The sequence below is a fragment of the Passer montanus genome, unplaced genomic scaffold, assembly GCF_014805655.1.
Source record: "Passer montanus isolate IOZ18808 unplaced genomic scaffold, ASM1480565v1 scaffold97, whole genome shotgun sequence".
NCBI classification, from domain to species: Eukaryota; Metazoa; Chordata; class Aves; order Passeriformes; family Passeridae; genus Passer; species Passer montanus.
In genome coordinates, this window is record NW_024375145.1 from 1,393,668 (window position 1) to 1,415,001 (window position 21,334).

Sequence of the window (21,334 nt, forward strand, 5' to 3'; positions counted from 1 at the left end):
CAACCGGGGCTGCCCTCAATGCCGGTGAGGGGGTCATTAAATGACCGCTCGCGATGATCCCGGCTGTCCCCACACCGGGACGCGGTCGGGGCTGCCCTGTTTCCCCTCAGAGCCGGGGCGGGGTCGGTGCAGATCCCGGTGATCCCGGTGATCCCCACACCGGGACGCGGCGGCCGGAAGGTGATGTGGCGGAGCGCGGCGCGATGGTAAGCGCGGGCCCGGCGGCTCCGGACCGGGCCCTCCCCGCTCCCCTGCCTCCCTGCACCTCCCCTCGGCCCTGCACGGCGCCCAGCGGCGCCTCCCGGCCCACGGAGGCCGCTGGCGCCATGAGCCGCGGCCCGCGGGAGCGGAGCGGCCTCAAGGCCGCGGTGGGGGTAGCGCGGGGCGGGTTTGTGTGAGGGGTTTGGTGAGGGGGAAAGTACCCGGTTTGTGTCCCCCGAGGGGCGTCAGCAGCCGGGGCGAGGTCGGCGAGGTGTTGTGTGCGTCTCTGACGTCTTCCTGACGTCATTGCTGTGCTGCGTGACGTCATGGTGGTGGCGGGTGACGTCATGCGCAGAGCGCTGCGCTGGGCCGCGTGATTGGCTGCTTCTCAGGGGTGTCATCAGAGGCCCGGGGCCATTTACTCGTGAAAACTGTGGATTATATCTTAAACTACCTATTATACATACATATATGTATATATTATATTTATAAATATATATATATGTATGCATATGTGTATATATGTACATATATGTATACATATGTATATATGTATATAATGTTTATATATATGTCCCCTCCCCCCGCGCTCCCCTCAGTCCCGCCCGACCTACCTCCCGCGCCGCCGCTTCCGCCTGCTCCCCGCCAGCCAATCAGCGCCGCGTCCGCCCCTTCCGCCCCGCCCCGCGCCGGCCGCGCCGGCCAATCGCGGCGCCGCGCGTATGTGTGTATATATATATAAAATATGTATAAAATCTAAGATATGTATAATTTTATATATATAATTATGGCTAAAAATTATCTATAATATATATAATCAATTATATTATATATATAATTATATTATATATATGTATACGTATACAGATATATATTACCTTTTTCCTGTATTTTTAAAAGTCCATTCATTCACAACATGTGTCCTTCTTAAGATTGTAGAAGTCTTTATAACTTACCACATAAATACGAATTTTTAAGTTTATTTATGGTGTTGTATGCCTAAAAGACAGGTGAGTACATCAGGAGTAGAATATCTGTGCTTAAATACAAGTTGATTATGTGTGTAACAAATATATGCAGATACAAAGGTACTTATATATATATATATTTTATATATATATATATTTATGGATGTATACAAATATATAGTTGAATATTTTAATAATTATGTATTATGTATTAGCAATATATATTTTTCTATAACACGTAAAGATTGTGGTTAGATATATATATGTGTATCTATATATAGATATATATGTATAATATATGTGTATAAATATATATATTATATATCTATATACACATTCTTTATTTAGAGTTGATCTAGAAGGAAATTGGTTGGGGTTTTTTTTTTTTTTTTTTTTCCCCCCCCTTTTCGATCTAGAAGCAAATTGGTTGGGTTTTTTTTTTTTTGTTTCCTCCCCATTTTCCCAGTCTCCATGCAGGTAATACAAAATAAGGGTTTGCATTTCTCTCATTCTTAAAGCTGAGCAGTGAAATACTTTTTCTTAGTCAAGGTTTGTACATTAAATGTTTATTTATCAACAACGTTTATGTGAGCAGACTAATTAATTTAAATTAAAAGGAAAAACCAAAGGAATAACTGAATTAACATATATTTTTCCTGTACAAAGGATGCGTTTGTCCATAACTTCAGCTCAGAGTTTGTTTTAAGATGGAAATTCTTAGATTTTTCTAATAATCTGAATATAGTTTGGGTTGAAAGGGACCTTTAAAGATCACCTGGTCCCCCCTCACATGAGCATGGACAGATTATCCATCCTTGCTGTGCAGTTTAATGGAATATTGCTGTATTTCCTGTTTATTTACAGAAAATACCAACATCTCATGAAGTTTCCTTCAAAAAAGGGTTCCCAGTCTCCAGGAAATTGCTGGGAGTTGCTCACCTGAGCACTCCTTGGCAGATCTTCCAGGTGATCCTGCTCCAGTCTGGGGCTCCAGGCAGAAAACAAAGGAGATTTTTTATGATGAGAGGCATAAATTATCTCAGGAGATCTCAAACACAGAAAGCAAGAGCCATGGAAAGGGGAATATTCAGAATTACAGCAGCACCTCACTCTTGTTTATTGTAATTAAAAGGGTTTGAGGTGATAGAAAAAGGCAAGAGACCTTGGTGGGGCATTGGTGTTGCTCAGTGTAATGATTAAATACAACCAATTATTTAATATTATATCACTATGTCATGTATATTTTATGTATATTTTAGTGATATGCAAGAGATACATAACAGCAACTTAAAAACAAAGGTAATGTTTCAATCTAACAAGATTATGGCAAGTGTATGAGATTCTGTTGGGATTACCTTCTCTACTTTTTCCTGTTCCTTACTCTTACAAGGACCCTGAAGCAAAAAACTCTTGTAAAGATGGTTTGCTTTGATTTCATGTTAAAGATAAGGTGAAAATAACTATCCTCAGCCTTACTCAGATGTTTGAATTTCTTCAAGACAGCAGCAGCCCTCCAGGACTTTGGGTCCTCCATGATGCCACCTCTGGTGTCAAGGCATTTTAGGGAAAAAAAAGGATTTTTGAGCTCACATTTGACTGTGAAACTGTGTGTGTGTCATGAAATGGAAGAGATCAGAGCTACATCTCCAATTTATTCTCCTTGTCCAAAGAGTAGAACCTGCAGTTCAGGCTAGCTAGCTGCACTCTGAATATTCTATGATATTCTGAAGCATGATTTCCAAAGGACTTTATCCCTTGGAAACTTTTCATCCCATTGCTTTCCAGGCTTCCTTACCATGTCCTTCCTGGCTAAGCAGATGGGAACATGTGCTGGGTGAATGGCCAGCTGCTGCCATACAGGAAAAAAATTTAAATATATATATGTATATATATACATATATATGTAAGCTGACTTCTACCTGTCTTTTTTTTTTAATGTGAAAGCAGAAATTGTGGGATTTTTTTTTCCTCTTCACTACAAGTGGATATGGAAAAAATTCACCATTTTGACTTAGAGCAAAACCGTCACTATTTCAACTTAAAGCAGCTGTGGAAGCCAGTAGAAGCTTCTCAGTGGATTCCAAATTTGCTGGGAATGGAAGGGATGCACCAGGATGAACAGCTCCCTCACTTATTTAGGAGCAGAATGTTATATTGTTTGCTGACTTCCACAAGTCAGTTTGTCCTGCCAGCTTTTGGGATTTTACATCTAAAAGCTCAGCAGAAGTTTTCCTGGTGGGCTTGAAAAGTTTGTCACATGCATGGATGGAAAAAGGGACGAAGCCAAAGGTAACATTAAAATTAATGAGGAGCTTCTCACCTCCTGAAGGGTGGTGTTCACTTTTCTTCATAGCAGAAATGTGAAGTTGCACTCGGGCAGAATTTGGCGATGGAGATAATTTAAAAGAAGTGCAGAAAACTTGACAAAAACGTCTTCTTCCCTGTCACCCTCTGGTTGGGGCTGATCCTGGCCCCACATTACTACACAAAAAGTGATTTGGGAACTTTCCACGAGGACAAACATTTCTGTCAGGTCTTTGTTGCTCTCTTAGTGTGGTGTTTATAGAAGGAAGGGGAGTTGCTCATAGAGCCAATTGTAAAAACATTCATTAGTAAATATTATTTCAAACCAAGCTGTTGGATGTAAACATACCAGAGCCCAAGACACTGCTCTGAAAAAGGAGCTTTCAGGAGTCTTTAAGTGCAAAGTTTTGTCTTTGTCTTATTCAAAACTACAAGAATGAATCAATCCTCACTCAGATTTGCTAGCAGCTTTGTTTTTATCATGACCTAAAGATACATAGGTTTAAAAACATCTTCTAGGTTGTATTACAGTCTTAAAGTGTCTTTGTATTGAGAATTTATTTCACCTGAAGTGTTCTGTGTAGATACTTCTGTCATCTTAGAGAGGACAATGTGAAAGTACATTGTCAGTGTTTTATTTCTGTGATTATTGAACTGAGGAAATTATTCTGTCAAGGTAAGATGGTCTCTTTTTGGAAGAGTAGGATGATTTGAGTCTACTTCAACAGCTTTACCCAGAATGACACTGGTTGTGAGAAACCATTGCTTTGCTGAGTGCCATAAAAGAGTGAACATCACAATTTAGTTTTTTTTTGTTTGCCTGCAGTGTTAGACACCACACGCATTCATTCTAACAGCTGCAGCACTGAATATGTTTTTCTGCTAATGCACAGAGCCAGGCGTTCAAACTCAACAAAAGCTTTTGATTTTCAGCCTGGTGACTGTGGAAACAAGTTGGGAACAGCTGTGAAAAATATTACCTGTCTTCCAGATGCTAAATGTTCAAACCATGCACCCGAACCTCTGCCAAATAAGAGACTTGCAGAGGTGCTGTGGACCTGCCCAGGGACGTGACAGGCTTAGCAGAACTTGTCATTGTTCCTTAACTATGTATATTTTTGCCTGGTATTTGTTCTTCATGTTTGAAAGAGATGGTTTGACTATGAATGAACAAAAAAAAATTTTGGTAAATAGTATACATAAAATATTTTCAGTTGTTTCGTAGTTTTTAGGTAAATTAGAATATATCTTATTTTTTGAGAAGTTAGACTTTTTCCCATAGTCACATTCACATTCCTGTACCACCTTCTGTTGCAAACTCCTGATTTTTGCATGCTGCTTTTATTACAGTAAGGATATCACCTGATTCCAAGTGTGCTTTAGTATGACTCTTACCTCTTCCATTCACACACAGAGGTTTTACTGTTTTTTTCAGTTTCAGTATAAAATTTGTGGTGAACTAAACAGGGTGGTGTGCAACTTCAGACAGGAGAGTTACTTAAAAAAAAGGGTTATTTAAAATACTGCTTTTATCTAATGGGGGAAGACAGCAGAGGAAAAATATCTCTGTAAAATTTTAAACTGTATAATCTACAGAGAAGACCTGGGGGTAAAGTTATTATAAGATTTTACTGACATACCACCATTATTCTTTGACTGTTTAGTAAATCTGTGAACATACACACCTTTTTGCTACAGTGACGTCAGTAAAAGACTTTAAAAGTGACTTTGTTTTTCATAGTAAGATATTTGGTGAAATGCAGCATCTGCTAGCTGCTTGCAGCAAAAGTTCAATTTTCAAACTAGATATTGGGGCAAAGAGGGAGGAATTTAAGCAAGTGTGAAATTTCAGCATCATTGCCTGGAGGTGTCTTCACTGCTGGTCTGTGGATTTGAATTACAGTAAAAATCCTAAGTGTGCCTAAGTCAAATGAGCTTTTTGTAGGGGAGGGCAGCTGTGTCCATACATTTAATTAAGTGTTTAATTGTTTGAGGAGATTGGTTATGTTTTAATTAGATGTATTAGTCTTCAGTTGACTGCAAAGCATACGTGTTAGTTGCACTTGCCATTTAAACTTGACAATGTGCTTCTCCAAGAAATGACTAGGAAAAAAATTCCCTTTTTCTCTGATCAAGCCTTAGCTTACATTCTGTGAGTGCAAAAATATGTTTTTCAGACAGAAATCTGAATGAACATTAAATATAGTACTTAAATTCTTTAGAAATAAAATACTGAGGAGAACATGCTGTAAATCCAAAGTAAAAAGCCATATTTATGCTGGAACAACTGCATCTGGCTGCTATTTGGGTACTTACTAACACTCCTTGCTTAGTTTTGTTGTGTACTTTAGCCAATAATTGCTTCAAACTTCAATAATCTGCAGTTTTTGTAATTGTTTTATGATGCTAATTAGCATGCCTCTTTTACATATGCTTGTTTTCCATTTGTTTTTATCAGATTGCATTTGGCAGCAGTGGGAAAAATAATTATTTTTTAATATATTGGAAAATAATACAATTAGATGCATGTTTTAATTAGTTTTTAGCAGTTGCTTTGGCTTTCAGGTTGGGAGTAGACTGCATGATTTATATCCTATTATTTTACTCAATAATATATTCTGAAAAATTTGATTTTGCTGAAGAAATAAGAATTGCAGGGCCTAATGGAACCCCTAGATAATAAGCATATTCTCTTTCAGCTTTGTAAGGACCTCTTCGTTAAAATTTCATAGCTTGATTTAACTTTTCTGACATTAAATTTTTATCACTTCTTGCTTAACTGAAGTTTAACTGCAGTATGTATGCTCTTGCTCATATTCCAGTATGAGAAAGGCAGCTGAATGATTGGGTATCCATATTTGACTCCAGAAAACATAATTATTCATCAATTCTATTATGCTGGGGAGGAAAAAATATAAAACCATTCTAAAAGGACTGAATATTCTGAAGCGTATTACACAGAGATTATACTTTCTTTAAAATATTCCAGTTATTTATCTGTGCTTGCCCACATAAATTGGTTGTTATAATAGTAACCACAGGGCAAAGTTTTGCAGCTTGCTGGCACTACAATGGCCTGTGCTTTTATAGCACAGATGGATGAAATCATCTTGGTCACGCTGCAATCAGAGATAAAATAATCATTTTGTAAATACTTTAAGTCTAGGGAAGGTTAAGCTTTGGTTTCAGTGCTAAGTCTGCTGAGATAAACTCAGGGGGCTTTTGTGTTGGGCTTTCTACCCAAAAGGACAACAGCATAGAGTTTGTGTTCTCCTCCTGCACGGGTCGTTTCCCCTGGAACCATGATACTGGGTGGTTTATTTTAAACAGAAGTCTGTGAGACAAGGGGTAAATCAGCAGGTTTTTTGTGACACTGACAGTTTCATGACAACCTAGGGTGTGATTTGTGTGCTGCCCAGGGGTTGCATCAGGAGGTGGTTTCTGAGTGTGGTGCTGCCTGCAAGGACAGGGACAGCACAAAAATCAGCAGGTTTTTTGTGACACAGACAGTTTCATCAAACCTAGGGTGTGATTTGTGTGCTGCCCAGGGGTTGCATCAGTAGGTGGTTTCTGAGTGTGGTGCTGCCTGCAAGGACAGGGACAGCACAGTGCCTGAAGCAGAGAATATTGGGATAATGGACTGAGTGAGATCTGCAGAGATGGATAACTCACGTTGTCTTGTCTGTGGGTGTTGTCAGTGCAGGAAAGTGCTTAGAAGTAGTGCATTCCTTATGGTTATTTCTGCATATTGAGTTAAATACTCCTGTGAAGTGCAAGACCACAAGGTGGTAACCACAACTCTGAGATGCTGCTGCTATTTTTCCTCTTCTTCTGCCCAAGTGTATTAAATTTAGTGCTGAGGGACAACCTTGTCTACAATGAGGTTTGCAGTGCAATTGTTGTCATGATTCCCTGTCACAGCCACATAGGTAACTTTTGACTTTCAATCAACACTTACTAAAGTACATTAAACTTCAGTTTATACTCAGATGGGAGTACATCCAGACATCCCTAGCTGTACCACTTGGTTTCCAGCTGCTGTATATTCCCCTGAGTATTTATTTCAATACAAGCCACTGCTGTTAATCCCAACACAATAAAACTTGCAGGAGTACTAATTCTTTATGGTTTATTATATGGAGTTTTTACTGAGATATGTTATGATCAGGAAATAATACTGAGGGTTTTTTTGAAGGCCTGGTTTTGGGAAGGATTTAAAACAGCCTATGGGCATGTAGCTCTCAAAGTCTTGATTTTCCAAAGACATTGGAAAAACCTTGTCTCATGCAAGTTCAGGTGACTAAAATACCTCATTGGTGCTGCAGGTGATGTGGTGGTGCTCCACAGAGGAGGGGCACGGAGGGAATGAGACAGAATGGAGCAACTGAGGTGTTCCCGCTATGTCAGAAATACACTAAATGCAGATGTAGAAGATTTCAGCATGTGGAATTAAAGCTTGCATTCTCTAAAAACAGAATAAAATGCCAGTGCTGGTTCTTTCTGGCATTGCAGCATGAGTCTCAGGAAGTTGGTTGTCATTTCACCCTCATGGGGACACAGTTAAGAGACAGCACCAGTTTCTCCATGTGCTGAGATCTCTTTGTAGAGAGAGTGAGGCTCACGGGATCTGCCATAAGCCAGTCAACACTAATCAAAAATTGAAATTAATACATGTTCATCAGAGCAGCCCAGTGTAAACAAATGAACAGCAACACATCTATGTTGTCCAAGTAGCTTGGTATGTGATTGCAGTTTTTTTAAAGGATTCTGAGCAATGTATAACTCTTGCAGCAGCTTTTAATTACATCAGTTGGAGCAGCCAGATGTAGGTTGCTGTTCTCTGTGAATTCATCTGGGCCATGAGAATTACTTCAGATGTGAGGAGTGAAGCCGCCTAATTCAGGAATAGATTCTCATTTCCAAACTCGTAAGCAGATTTTGGGCTGCTCACATCTGCCCTTTCAAAGTGCAGATAAACGTGTCATTGAGAGCGCGTTTCCGTGGAAGGGCAGATGCGATTACAGCCACGCATATCTGGGGAAGCCCCCAACAAGGAGCAATTATGTACAATTATATACCGCCCCACTTGGCTGGCTGGTAGCACATTTCATGAGTATACATTTACAGCCCCTGCTGAAGAGGCAGCAAGTGTGCCCTGCTGCCATTTTGCAGTGCCCGGTGCCGCCTCGGGAAGCAGCTGCAGGAGTTCATGGGAACGCTGTGAGCTGTCAGAGCAGCTGTCTGTCTGTCTGTCCCGCAGGACTGATCGAGTTAATGAGTTGATAGGCAGTATCTGGTTGTGCTGAGAGCAGCCGCTCCTGGATCCGGCCCCGCCGCGTTCCTAGACCCGCAGGAGCCAGGGGGAATTGAGACTTCCCTGGTTTCTGGAGCTGGCAGAACTTCTGCTGAGCACAAAGGCTGGGGATGGCAGCGTGTTGTCCTTTGTGAAGAGTCTGTGCATTATTTATGACATGATGGGGCAGAAGAGGTGGCTGGTTGGGCTAAAATGCTAAATTAAATATGATTTTGGGAAGGCTGTGGTGCAAGAAGAGACCAAGCAGCCTCATGGTTGGGAAAGGAGGGCTGGCTTTGGGTGTGGGATCGCTGCTCCCTCAACACAGGAAGGGTGGGTTTCAGGATGCTGAAATCTCTCCTCTACAGGCTGCAGGGTCAGAGCATCTCCGGTGATGCTTCTTAGCAGCCCTGTTGGACCCCATTAAGTTAGATACTGAAACTCCTTCAGATAGCTAACCCTGCCTAAAGCATGTGTTCAGACTGGCAGCTCTGTGCATGTTCTGAAGTTCATATGACCCATGGAGATTCTGAATAAGATAATATATTTTGTTCTGTTTTGCTGTTGATTTGGTCGTTTTTGGTCACCAGGTTTTTGATCTCCATATTGGAACACTTGTGTGTGTTCCAGTGGCTTTCCTTCTACTAGAACTTTTCATTTTTCTCTCCTAATCTCCTGCTAGTGCCATACTGAACTAGAATAGTGTGGTTTTCTTATATAATTCTCCTTAGCTAGATAGGTTTGATAATCAGAGATTCAAAACATTACCATTTTGTGACATAGGAAGAAAGCATGTGCACATCAACAGAGATTTGCCTCAGGCTGCGTGGAAATGAAGGCTCTGATGTTCCCTAAAATATGCTTGGAGAAGGAAATGCCAATGTATTATCCCTTCCTAAGTGCTAAATATTTACCTTTAATTAAATACCACTACTCGGCCAGCTGGGTTGAGCATTATGAACACAGGAGACAGAAGTTCATCAGAATTCCAGAACAAAGAGTGAATTTATTGCATTTGTCTTCACTTTTTTTTTTTTTTTGAGCTCACACTAAATCAGATTTGCAAATGACCATAGCAGAGAGGAGGTGAAATAAAGCTTTTTGAAATAAGCAATTGCCTCTTACACCACCTGGTGTTGTTACACTGACCGGGATGTCAGTTGAGACACTTAAGAGAAACCCCAAAAATATAAAAAAAATAAAAAGTTTAAGAAAAGGGTTTGTAGGTTGCACTTTCTGCCTGTTACTGATACTTTACTCTTTAGTAAGTAGCCAAATATTGCAGCATTTTCTCAAGAATTGTGTCTTGAATTTGTGTTTGCTGTCAACAACAGAACTTTACTTCTCAATCCTAGGGCAATTTTTGATCAATTTCTTCAGGATTTACCATATAACTAGCACTTTTGAAAGTGTATTTATAATAAAGATGTTTTCAGTTCACAATCAGAACATTATTTGAAAGTAAAAGTAATCAGTTATCATAGTTCAGGTGGGCTTAACTGTGTATTTCTACAAATCTGTTAAATTTGGCCTGTAGCCTTTAAAAAGTGGTATATTAACAAACCTACTGCACATTTTGTGTTATTCTTTGTCTTGGCTACTACTGGTTTCCTTGCCAGTGACCTCTTTCACCTCTGCTTTATTACCACCACAATATTCCATTGATGGAAAGGTTTTCTGGCTCATTGTAGGTTTCATTTTTGGTATTGTCTAAGTGGTCACCCATTTTTTCCAGAACTTCCACTTTGACAGAAGTTCTGCACTGCAGAAATGTAATTCTTTGTTTTCCTGATTCTCTTCCATAGTCTGCCATCTTCAACTTCCAGAGTCTGCTGACTGTGATCCTGCTGCTCATATGTACCTGTGCCTACATCAGATCCTTGGCTCCCAGCTTACTGGACAAAAATAAATCCGGGTATGTGGCCTGATCATTCCTAACATCCACAAGCTGTGTGTGTTCAACTGCAGCCTTTCAGCATCTCCTGATAAGTCTGTGATAATGCAGATCCTGCTTTGAAAATTTTCTCTCTTTAAAGATAAAAATCTTAATTTTCTACCTCACAATAGAGTGCAATAAGGTATTGGCAAGCACTTAGTTGCAATTTTACTGAAAGAATTTATTAGCCTTCTAACCTTGCTAATACTGCTTTATTAATCTTCTAGATTTGTAGCTTCGTTGTTAGATGCTTATTAGAGATACAGAAATGAGAGACAGAAATAAAACCTTCTCCTACATGTGGCTATTGTTGCAATAATTTATTTTTTATTCCTAGGGTGGGTGAGAAACCAGCAGAAACTGGCTTTTTGCTTGTTTTCAAGATAGGTGTTTTGCAGATAGAAGTTTGAAACACAGCTTTAGCAATAATCTGTAACTAAAAGACAACTAAAAATATTTTTTAAAATAAGCAACACACTCCTCTTGTGTGGTCTGTTCAAATCATGGTTTTGTATTCTCTAAGGTGAGGGAATTTCTGGAGGAGTTTTTGAAAACTTGTACAGACCTAACTTTGGTTTTTAATCATATGGATGCTAGCTGTGATCAGCAGAACTGTGATTTAAGTGTGGTGGATTTCGAGTAACCATTGGGCACTTGTGGCACAGAAATGTCTGGGGCTGTCCACAGAGCTTCGGTCATGCTGTCACCTCAGCCTAGTGCAAAGGAGATTATATTTGTAGAAGCAGGAGGTAATTCTAGGTGGAAAAACAGGCTTTTGGATGCTGAGTGTTTGACTTCTCCACTTTTGCCATTAGGTCATTTCCTGTTAAATAAAGTTTTCTTCTTCCCTAAGTGTCTTCCATCACTTTGGCATTTACATTCAGACGTGTCCAGTTTTAAATAGTGTTGTGACCAAGAACCCTGAGTGTTTGTCTTCTGAAAACCTTCGTTGTAATTAATCTCCAGGGTTGCTGTTTTATTATCCATGTTTTTTTTAATTTTAACAGTGTAAGATACCCAAATTACGCCAGCTTTTTTTTTTTCTTAATTTGGAGCTCTAACATGAAAACACTTGTGTCCTTTTATATGAGGCCATGAAATTGTCACTGACATGAGAGATTTCTTTGGATGGAAGTAAAGATGGAAGAAAGGATGACTTAATGAAGGACAGGGAGTGGGGGGACGAGGGGAGTTTGGGTGTCTGCTGCTGGAAGATAACACAATAGTCAATGAGGTACACACAGTAAGAAGTAAGAATGTTTATTTTACTGATTAAAATTTTAGTGCTGTTCTTGGCAAGGATTATTTCCTTTAATCTGGAGCTACTCTGTTTATTCTTGAGGCAAATCTGTCTGGGGTACAATAGAACTCTCTTCATAAAACATTTCCAAGGGGTGCTGACACTGTGGAGGAGTTGGGCGTTTGATGTGTAGGTTTGTATTTATGTAGATGTAGGACATACCATTTTGTTTTATATGTATATATTTGTAGACTACTTTGTACTGGAGAATAAAACCTTGGCCTGGAAGCAATGAAAGTTGTTTCCTGTATGGTAGATGTTTACATGGAGCTCATATGGTGCTAAACTCCTTTCCCTCTTCTAACGTACTCCATGCTCCAGTGGAAATGTCTGGACAAGTGGGATAAAACAATTCCTGGTGATATTTCAGTTTGCCACAGAGATGCTCTTACCTCATCATTCCTGCTCCAAATTAAAGGCATAAAAAAGTAGCAGTAAAATATTAAAGTGATGGAGAGGAGCAATGCTGATAGTTATTCACTATTTCTAAGTGAGTGGTAACTTTGCTGAGTATTTAGGTCTGTTGATAATAAGTGAAGAAACATATTTCTGTTGGTTGAGAGATGCCATTTAACAGTGATGTCACCCATCCTCATAACCCTGTATTTCCTCCCCCTCATTTCTGCCAAAGTGTGTCTTTTCCTACCAAGCCAAACAACCTTAAACCTTCATTTTCCCTGAATGTTTCCATGTGCTCAGTCGTGAGCAGCAGTGTTAAAGGCTGGGAAAGCAAGTGGAGATTTACTGTTTCATGCTGACTAGTGGAGAATGTGCACGACAACATAATTCTCTCCTCCCTGCTAACCAGAAAGATGTGTTAGCTCATGTGCACCAGAGATCCCCTTTGATTTTCCATGGGGATGTCTCACACTCCCTCCTGCAGTGGCACTGGGCGTCTCCTGGTGAACACATGGCATTTTGCAGCACACCCAGCCATGGCAGTTGTTGTCTAAGGCTCCACCACCTCCTCCTCAGCTGAAGAGGTTCTGTTTAATTTGGGTTTTTTGTCCTGCAGGTAACCACCACCACTTTTCACGATGAGGGCTTTTAGCATTGAGCACTGAGAGCCAGGAATCTGCAGCAGGTCGTGCACATTGGTGCTGTGGCTGCCAGACAGAGCAGGGATCCCAGCCAGAGCCACCCCTCCACCTGCATCCAAACAAGGATGGAGCAGAACACAAAGGGTGGAGAAGGAATAGTGCAGTTACACCAAGGAGCTGCTGCAGGAGGAGTTGTTTTGGAGCAGAGTTATTCAGGGCAGCATCACTTCTGTAATAAGCAAGCAGATTTTGACTTGAAGAGGTTCTAGTGGAACTGGGGTGAGCACTAATGGAAAAACCAGGGGAGCAGGAGGTCTGCACAGGCTTTTCCTGCAGTGGGAACTCCCCAGTTCTTCCAGAGGGTTCATTACCAGAAGGTCCAGAATTCAGTCTCCTTCTGCTCAGCAGCAGTCTGTGTGGACAAACAGAGGTAATGAGCTGTTCCAGAAGCACAAAAGCCTCTTAGGATGTTCTGGTGTCATCATGGCAAGGCTGGTCAGCCCTCATGTCAGTGGCTTCAGGTTCATAAATTGTTAATTGCAGTTGTTAAGGGCAGCTGCTGAAACCCATCCTCTGTTTTGTACCTGGCGCATCAGGTAGGAAAATTTCTGTTTTCACCAAGGGGTTTTGTAGGGCAATGTGCAGTAGTGGGTTCACATTAATCAAGAAATCACTGAGAAGAGGGAAAAATACCCCTGCTGAGATGGTGAGGCAAATTCAACAGACTTCTAGGCTGCCTGAAAGGGTTAATATTCTTTTTCCCATGCAGGATTCTTCAAAAGCATATGAATAGAATGGTAGTGTTTTATTTCTTTGAGCTCCTGGGCAAGCTTTTGAGTGATAGCAATATGAGAAATAGGGCTGTGGAAGTTTTCCTGTTGGTTTTGCAGCATGCAGTATGTAAATTGTAATTTTACAGAGAGTGAACAACAGTTTGAGAACCTGAGGTGCTATCAATGGAGCACTTCAGATTTACACATGAATGCCTTTCTACCTGCATGCCTCTTCAAAAAGTGCATAAATGTCTTCAGGTTACTTTATTGTGTGACCTCTTAGTCTGGAAAAGTGTGGAGTCTGTATGCAGGGATCATTACTTCTGCTTGTGGAGCTACATAAAAGCCAGAAAAGAGAGCTTTGGCTCTACAGAAATAGAGTCAAACCCAAATATGTATGTGTGTGCATGTATATATATTTTCCTTGAGGTAAAACTGAAATCTAAAGCAGAGATAAAAAGGCCTGTTTTCTAAAAATGGAAATGGAAAGCTGTTCATTATTAATTGTTCAGCAAGGGGCACATAAGTCAAAAAGCATTTCCCTTTGAGTTTGAACACCTCAGTCACTTGCTGCCACCCTTGGTCTTCACCTGCCCAGCACTGAATCTTTGTCTCAGAATTAGAGGAGGCTGCTAAATGGACAGAGAGATGCTTACAGAGAGTAAACCAAGACCATAAAAGAGGACATAAAATGGAAGTAGCAGAAAATTAAAAGATATGTTGACTGCTCGAGCATGCAGGAGCAAGTGGCCCAAGCTTAACTGTCTGCATTTAAATGTGTTAGAAGTAAGCAATTCTCAGAGCCCAAAAAAGGGGAAAGACAGACAATCAAACCTTTTTAGGTGTGAGTTCAGAACCTTATTTGTGGGGCTGTATTTACTACTTGCTTGATGGCAGCTCTCCAAGTGCTTCCCCACAGTGTTCTGTGAAGGAAACCTTCCTGCAGACAAATTTTGAAGGGCTGAAATCTGTCTGCTTACACAGGACACCTCAGTGTTGTTCCCCTTGTCTTCCTCAGATCCTAAAGCAGTCCCTGCTCCTCTGGAGCTGTCAGTGTGAGATTATTTTAGTTACACAGAGAAATTGTAGGTTTGTGACATCCCTTTGGGTGTTCCCTGGTTTGAATTCTGCTTTTCTCCATTGGTCTTTCACTTTTGAGAGGTAATGTCCTGGGCAAGCAGCACAGGAGAGACATGAGCAAGGTAAATGTTGGTAAAGGAATGAGAAAGAACCAGAAGAATTGGGAAGATTTTTTTCTTCACAAAATTTTCTGTCTGGGGTACTGTAGATGAATATGGGGTTTTGATGAAATCTTTAGATCTGAAATACAGAATGAGTATCTTTGCATGCAAAATGATCCCTGCTAGACTTAGACCTTTGCCACTTCTGTAATTCCTACTCTGTACCCTTATGTGCAGGTATCTTCTGTTTTCTGGTGTTCAGAAGGGAATCAGGTTGATTCTGTCAAGGAAATTACTGTCAGTTCAGATTATTTTAACATAAAGAAAATCAGTTGATTTGGATGTGTTAAATCAAGAGCCTAATGAATTTATTTTATCTTTACAGACTGTTGGGGATATTCTGGAAATGCGCCAGGATTGGTAATTTTTTTTTTTCCTTCAAAATCCTTAAGATTAGTCCTATTTCTACCATAATTTATTAGGATTCTGTTGCCATGTAGCAATGAAAACCATACACATCCTTTGTCTTCAAAAATGCAGGTTTTAACCTCCATGAAAGAAGAGGGCAGGTTATTGCTTAGATTAGCATCATGGAAACCCTGCATCTTCTCATGTCAGTTCATGTATCTAGTGTTATATTTTCAAAAGTCTTTTGCAGTTCTTGCCTCTTGAAACAACCAAAGGTGTATTTGTAACATGCAAAGAAATAGGTGATTTCTTATGAACTGCAGTCTGTTTGAAATTGTAATGGACTGTTGAAAAAAACCCAGATATTTACCTCATAGTAGTAGAACAACATGGAGTTCATAATGCATTGTGAACTTCTGTTGAAGCATAAATGTGGTTTTTTCCTTTCCCTTCTTTGCTCAGCTTCTGTGCACTTTTGAATTACACAAAGCTGTTCGTGTCAAGTGACATCTGCACACAGGCTGATCAGCTCTATCTGATTCTCGACATTTTCCCATAACATTGGTTTTATATTTATTTTAATCCTTATCCTGAATTTATTTGGAGAAGGAAATTGGAATATGCAGCAGAAGTTTAGTCTTAACATTAAGTTATATCCACGATTTAGGGGAAAAAAAACTACAAACCCATCATCAGTGTTCAAATTGCATTGTTATTCAGAGCAGAAACTTTGAACTTGTAATTCTAGATATTCCTACTTTTTATTGAACCTAAAGAAAGCCTTTATCATTCCCTTTCTGCATTCCCAGGCAGAGCATTTTACAGGATGTCAAAAAAGCATTGACACAAAAATCAGGGTTTTGGTGAAGACCGGTTGTTAAAATGATTGCAGATATTGTCTATTTAGATAATAGACATAGCAGAACCAATTTTAGTGCTGTAATTGAAAGATTCTGGGAAGGTGGCAGCTGTCAGAAATGAATTTTGAGCTATACCACTGAAAACAAATGTAAAAATACAGCTGCATTAGGGTTTGTCTAAAGCTGAAAAGAGCGCCTCACCTTACCTTGCCATCTTCTTTGTAGCTTATGAAGTGCAAGGATTATTTTTTCAATTAGCTGTTTTTTCTGCAACTTGCATCTAGAGTGGACCACTGACTTTCTTTTAGACTAAGTGGAAATAGGCTTTGGAGATGATTCCTGTCATTTTATGTGTGTTAATCAAGTTAGCCAAGTAGAAAGTGTAGGTTTTAAAAACGAAAATGTCTACTGGCTTCCTTTACATTTCACATCCCTGGTATGTTTAAACAACCTTTTCACATGTACATAAGATCTTAATCACTGGCAAGTGGTTACATATTTACAAAGTTGTGCAAAATAATGTTTAATCCTGCCACATGGTGATTTCTCTTTTAAGAAAATTAAGAGCAGAAAAGCATAACCCATATGAAAATTGTAATACCCTGAACCGTAGGAGTTGGACTTCCTCAAAATTTATTTTAAACAGATGTGAGACTGCAGACATTAATTCGTTCAGTTATTTGAAGTTTAATTAAATATATGCCAGATCATGACAGAATCTTGTAATGTCACTGGGCAGTCAATGCTGTGTATGGGAGGTGTCACTGCAAGTATTTCATTTTTCTTTTACTGTGGAAAGTTTGTTCCCTCTGTGTCTAAAGGTCCTGCTGCTAAAAGAAAATACTTATTTTTCATAAAAATTGCACCATGCTAGACTTGGGAGCCTTGGTGGTTTTTTTTTTCTCTAATGTTTCTCTGAAAACCATGTCTCTGATAAGGTAGTTTGTAAAGACAAAAGACCTCACACAGCAAAGGGAGATTGAACTTTGCTTAAAGCAAACAGCCCCAGCTCTGTCTTTGTTCTCCTGGGTGTGCAAAAACAGGGATCTTCTCACTTGAAAGACACATTTCAGTATTAACTCTGGCAGTTCTGTAGGCTGGAGGTCTCTCCAATCACAATTCAGTGGAACCATGAGGAATAAAGTTTAAGTGTAAAAACATTTTGCTAATTAATGGAGAAAGTGCTCATGTAAGTAGGTACCAGTCTGATTACCATTATTGATGTTCCCCTGGTTGTGCTAGAGTTCCCCACCTGAGAATCTTTTTTTTCTTGGTGAAAAAGCTGTGTAATGGTCTGTCCTAGACGAAATCAGTGGGAATAGATCTCTCATGATTGCTTTTGCCACCAGGTAAAAGTCTATTAATGGAGTAAACTTAACTTTCCTCCACAGTTTGCCCTGGGAAACTGTGACACCAGTTTTAAAGAGTCAGAAAATAGAGGAGTCTGTGCAGCTTCTGTGATCTGCTGACCATTTTTATAATGGAAAACTGTGGACCAGACCCTCTCCACCTGCTAACAATGTCTTCTTAGCAAAGGAAAAAAAGGCACCTGGCTCTGTCTGGGCAGCTGTGAGCTCACGGCTCTGGCTGCTGTGTCACACCCTGCACAGAAGATTCACACTGCAGGTGGCAGGTACCAGGACCAGACAGCACCAGCTGCACTTCACCTGACACAGAACAGCTCCTCAGCAGCCACAGAGGGGCAGAACCAGCAAAAATGGGGTGTCCTGGGCATCTTTCCACTGCCTGCCCCCAACTTTGGCACTAGGAGGTAGCAGCAACATAAAACTGCACCTCAGTAAAGGTGGTGTGTAGTGGGATGGAAGCCCTTACATGGATCTGTCACAGAGATCCAGAATCAGCCAGTGCCACCCCAGCCATGTCAGGGACACCTTCCCCTGTGCCAGGCTGCTCCAGCCCCAGTGTCCAGCCTGGCCTTGGGCACTGCCAGGGATCCAGGGGCAGCCCCAGCTGCTCTGGGCACCCTGTGCCAGCCCTGCCCACCCTGCCAGGGAACAATTGCCATTGCCAAGATGGAATGGGAAGATGGACCAGCCAGCCCTGCCTTCCTTCGCTCTAGTCCTGTCACTCCATGCCATGTTTTCAAGTCCCTCTCTTCAGGCCAAGAGCCCCAACTCCGTTTTTATGTAGCCAAGTAACCCGTCCTACATCTCAGTTTCTCCACTGCCCATGGGTGTGTTCTTTGTGAATACACAGCTGTACTTCTGCCTGCCTTTCTCCAGCTAGAAATGTTGAGTATCAGTTTGCACATGCTGTGGCAGAATCTAGGAGCAGGTGGGTCTGTTTAGCCATGCCTGAATTTTTGTTTGTTCTGGGTTCTCTCCCCTCCTGCCAGGTGAGAGGAAGAGCCCCTACGTGGCCGTGTGCTGTGTGGTGATGGCCTTCAGCATCCTGTTCATGCAGTAGCAGCTGGAGGGTGTCCCCACGTACCCAACAGCAGATCCTGTGGCAAGAAAGGATGGGAAGCCTCAGCAAGTCTCCTCTCACAAGATGGATAACCTGTCTCCTGGTGGACACCCCTGCAGATGGACCAGCATTAGTGATCACAACCCAGATGAGATGTGCTTGTTAGTGCCAGGCCAGCACTGACACTCCTGCTGTAATAATGTGGAAGGGTGTCTGGTGCCTGTCTGAGCTTCAGGGGAGCTCTTTCAGGGTTTTTTTCTTTAAACACCATGCAGTTGAAAAGGCTTGCTGTTTGTAATTCTTTAAAATTTCTTGTCCAGTAGACCTGTTGAACGAAGCGTTAAAATGGTAAATCAGCCACAGCAATAAGACCACCCTTTGAAGAATAAAGAGCATTTTGACTCTAGGGGATGTTTATCAAAGTATTTTTAGTTCTTGCTGCCTAAACAATTCCTCTTGATTTGTAAGTGATGGCTCATCCTAAAAATATGACCTCTGACCTAAGTTACTTGTAATTTCTCAAATAATCTGTCCATATTTCTGTTGTTAAGATGTGAAATAAAGGCAGGGACCATAATTGTAGTGATGTCTGATTGGCTGCTGAGAAGGCAGAGATGGGGGATCTGAGACACCTACGTTGTTCTCTGTAAAAAAAAAAACACATGTACACATTTTTCGAGGTTCCAAAATGTTGAGAAAAGTATTGAAAAGGTTCTGCTGCTGCTGTTGCATGCATGGAAAGGTTTCTAAATTAGCAGAATGAACAGTTAGCTGCAGATCAGGAAGTTGCATGTCATAATATAAAGGTTGAATCAACTAAATTACCCTCACCAGTAGTAAAGATTAGATTACTTTTAATGATACCTTCCATTATCATTTATTTCTTAATTTTGCACACTTTCAGTAATCTAGTGACTTCTTCAATAATGCCTGACAGGTGTGGGTTATATCAGACAGCTGTGTGACTTCATACTGGCTGCATTTGGGAGAGTTGTCTGTTTGCAGTATTTGTTGATCTGGAAAGGCTTGTGATCAGAAGGAACAAAGCTAAAAAGTAAAACACGCTTAAAGGTATGTTAACTGTTGTCATTCTTGTTTGAAATCCTTACTTTCGTCAATCCAAACTACCCTGCAAGTAGGAAAAACAGTTGAGTTATGACCCTTGTGTTGTCTCACATGTACCTGCGAATCTGAATCACCATCAGACACAGCCATCCAAAATTTTCCTATTCTAGGCTCAGTAAAAATAGATTTCTCCAGTTTGGGCCAAATAAATACCCCGGGCTGTGAGCCAGAGCAGTGCAGAGCTGCAGGAGTGTAACCATGCTGTGCACACACAGAAGCCTGGGACTGGGGATGTGGGGAGTGCAAAATCTGCTCTGTAACTTTAAAATGTGGATGCTGCTCCAAACAGGGCATCAAAGCAGCTCAAAGGTTTGGATTTCAAGTAGCTGTTCCTCACCAGGGGGAAGGGAGATTCCTAAAAATTCTTGGGTTTTGACTGTTAGGTGTATACATGTTCAAAATATGCAGAGAATCATCTGGTAACTTTTTATGTTGAGCACTTATATTCTAGTTATTAGTTCTTTTAATAAATAATGGCATTTTTATGATATTCACACATTTCCTACTCATCCAAGACGTTAATTACCAGATGAATTCTTAATAATCCCTGGGGTTTAGCTTCAAGTAGGACTACTAGTGAAAGAACCCAATGAGATTTTTTTGTTCTGAGTGTCTGAAAATTACTAACATGGAGGAACTGTGTTGCAAAAACCTTCTCTGTTGAGGTTTTATCATCCAAGAAGCTCAGACAGGCCTATTCCTGGCTGTTGCTTGTTGTTCAAACTTTGTTATATGGCAGCTCATCCTTTTTGGCCTAAATGCAGGTGAGGGATACTTCTTAGTTGGAATTATTTTTTTTTTTTGAGTCTTCCCCCTAAATGACATTTTCAGGCTGTTCGTTAGGTGCTAGCTGCATGGCTGCTCAACAGAACTGTCTGGAAACAAGATATTTAAACTGCAAACTGCAGTTGTTCAGAAATTGCTGCTTCGGGCAGATGTTTGCCCCAAATCAAAGACTAAGTCTTTGATTTTCAAGTTTTTAGCTTTGAAGAGATGGATACCTCATGTCTTTTAGTAACATACAGAGTAAATATTGGTTTCGAAGGTTAGAATCTTAAATCCATTTTGCCTTCTTGACTTTCTTTTTTTGTCATTCAAAGGCGTTTGAACCAACAGAAGGCCTGTACAGTTTTCCCTGTCAAAAGGAATAGTGATTAAATGTGACTGAAGCTGTAGTTGTGCCTGCTACTGTGGAAAAGTATTTCCACATTGGGACTTCATCCTTTTTTCCTAAACAGTATCATGGATGTTGTTGATGCCCAGACACCTGAAACACAACGTGTTGCTCTTGGAACACACAGAGTATTTTATACCCTTGCATGTACTTGGTATGGGTTAATATTACATTAATTTCCATCCACATCTGCCCTTTAAATGGCCTCAAAATCAAAGCAGGGATTTAGGAAGGCTGAATGGAACAGCAGTAATTGCCATGCTGGGAAATGAGTAAAGCATGAGTAAGAGATGGGATCACGGCGAAGGTCTGATGTTCTGGAGGGACTGATAAGCAGCTGAGCA

At 40.7% G+C, this 21,334-nt stretch overlaps 2 protein-coding genes across 5 annotated transcripts in view; one reads left to right on the plus strand and one right to left on the minus strand.

The window, feature by feature from the left end:
- The window catches only part of XRCC4 (X-ray repair cross complementing 4), a 142,941-nt gene extending 142,343 nt beyond the window's left edge, over positions 1–598 (minus strand). For 2 of the 4 annotated variants that reach the window (XM_039696330.1, XM_039696324.1), the window contains exon 1: positions 423–598. The gene's annotated coding sequence lies outside the window, so the exon portion shown is untranslated. The remainder of the gene's footprint in view (positions 1–422) is intronic. The other 2 variants (XM_039696331.1, XM_039696332.1) reach the window with 2 other exon arrangements.
- Positions 39–19,765, plus strand: TMEM167A (transmembrane protein 167A). Its single transcript, XM_039696334.1, has 4 exons — positions 39–206; positions 10,572–10,681; positions 15,382–15,416; positions 18,621–19,765. Exons 1-4 carry the CDS (start codon positions 54–56, stop codon positions 18,689–18,691), a joined length of 369 nt encoding a protein of 122 aa, XP_039552268.1. The 5' UTR covers positions 39–53; the 3' UTR covers positions 18,692–19,765.
- The last annotated feature ends 1,569 nt before the right edge of the window (positions 19,766–21,334 follow it).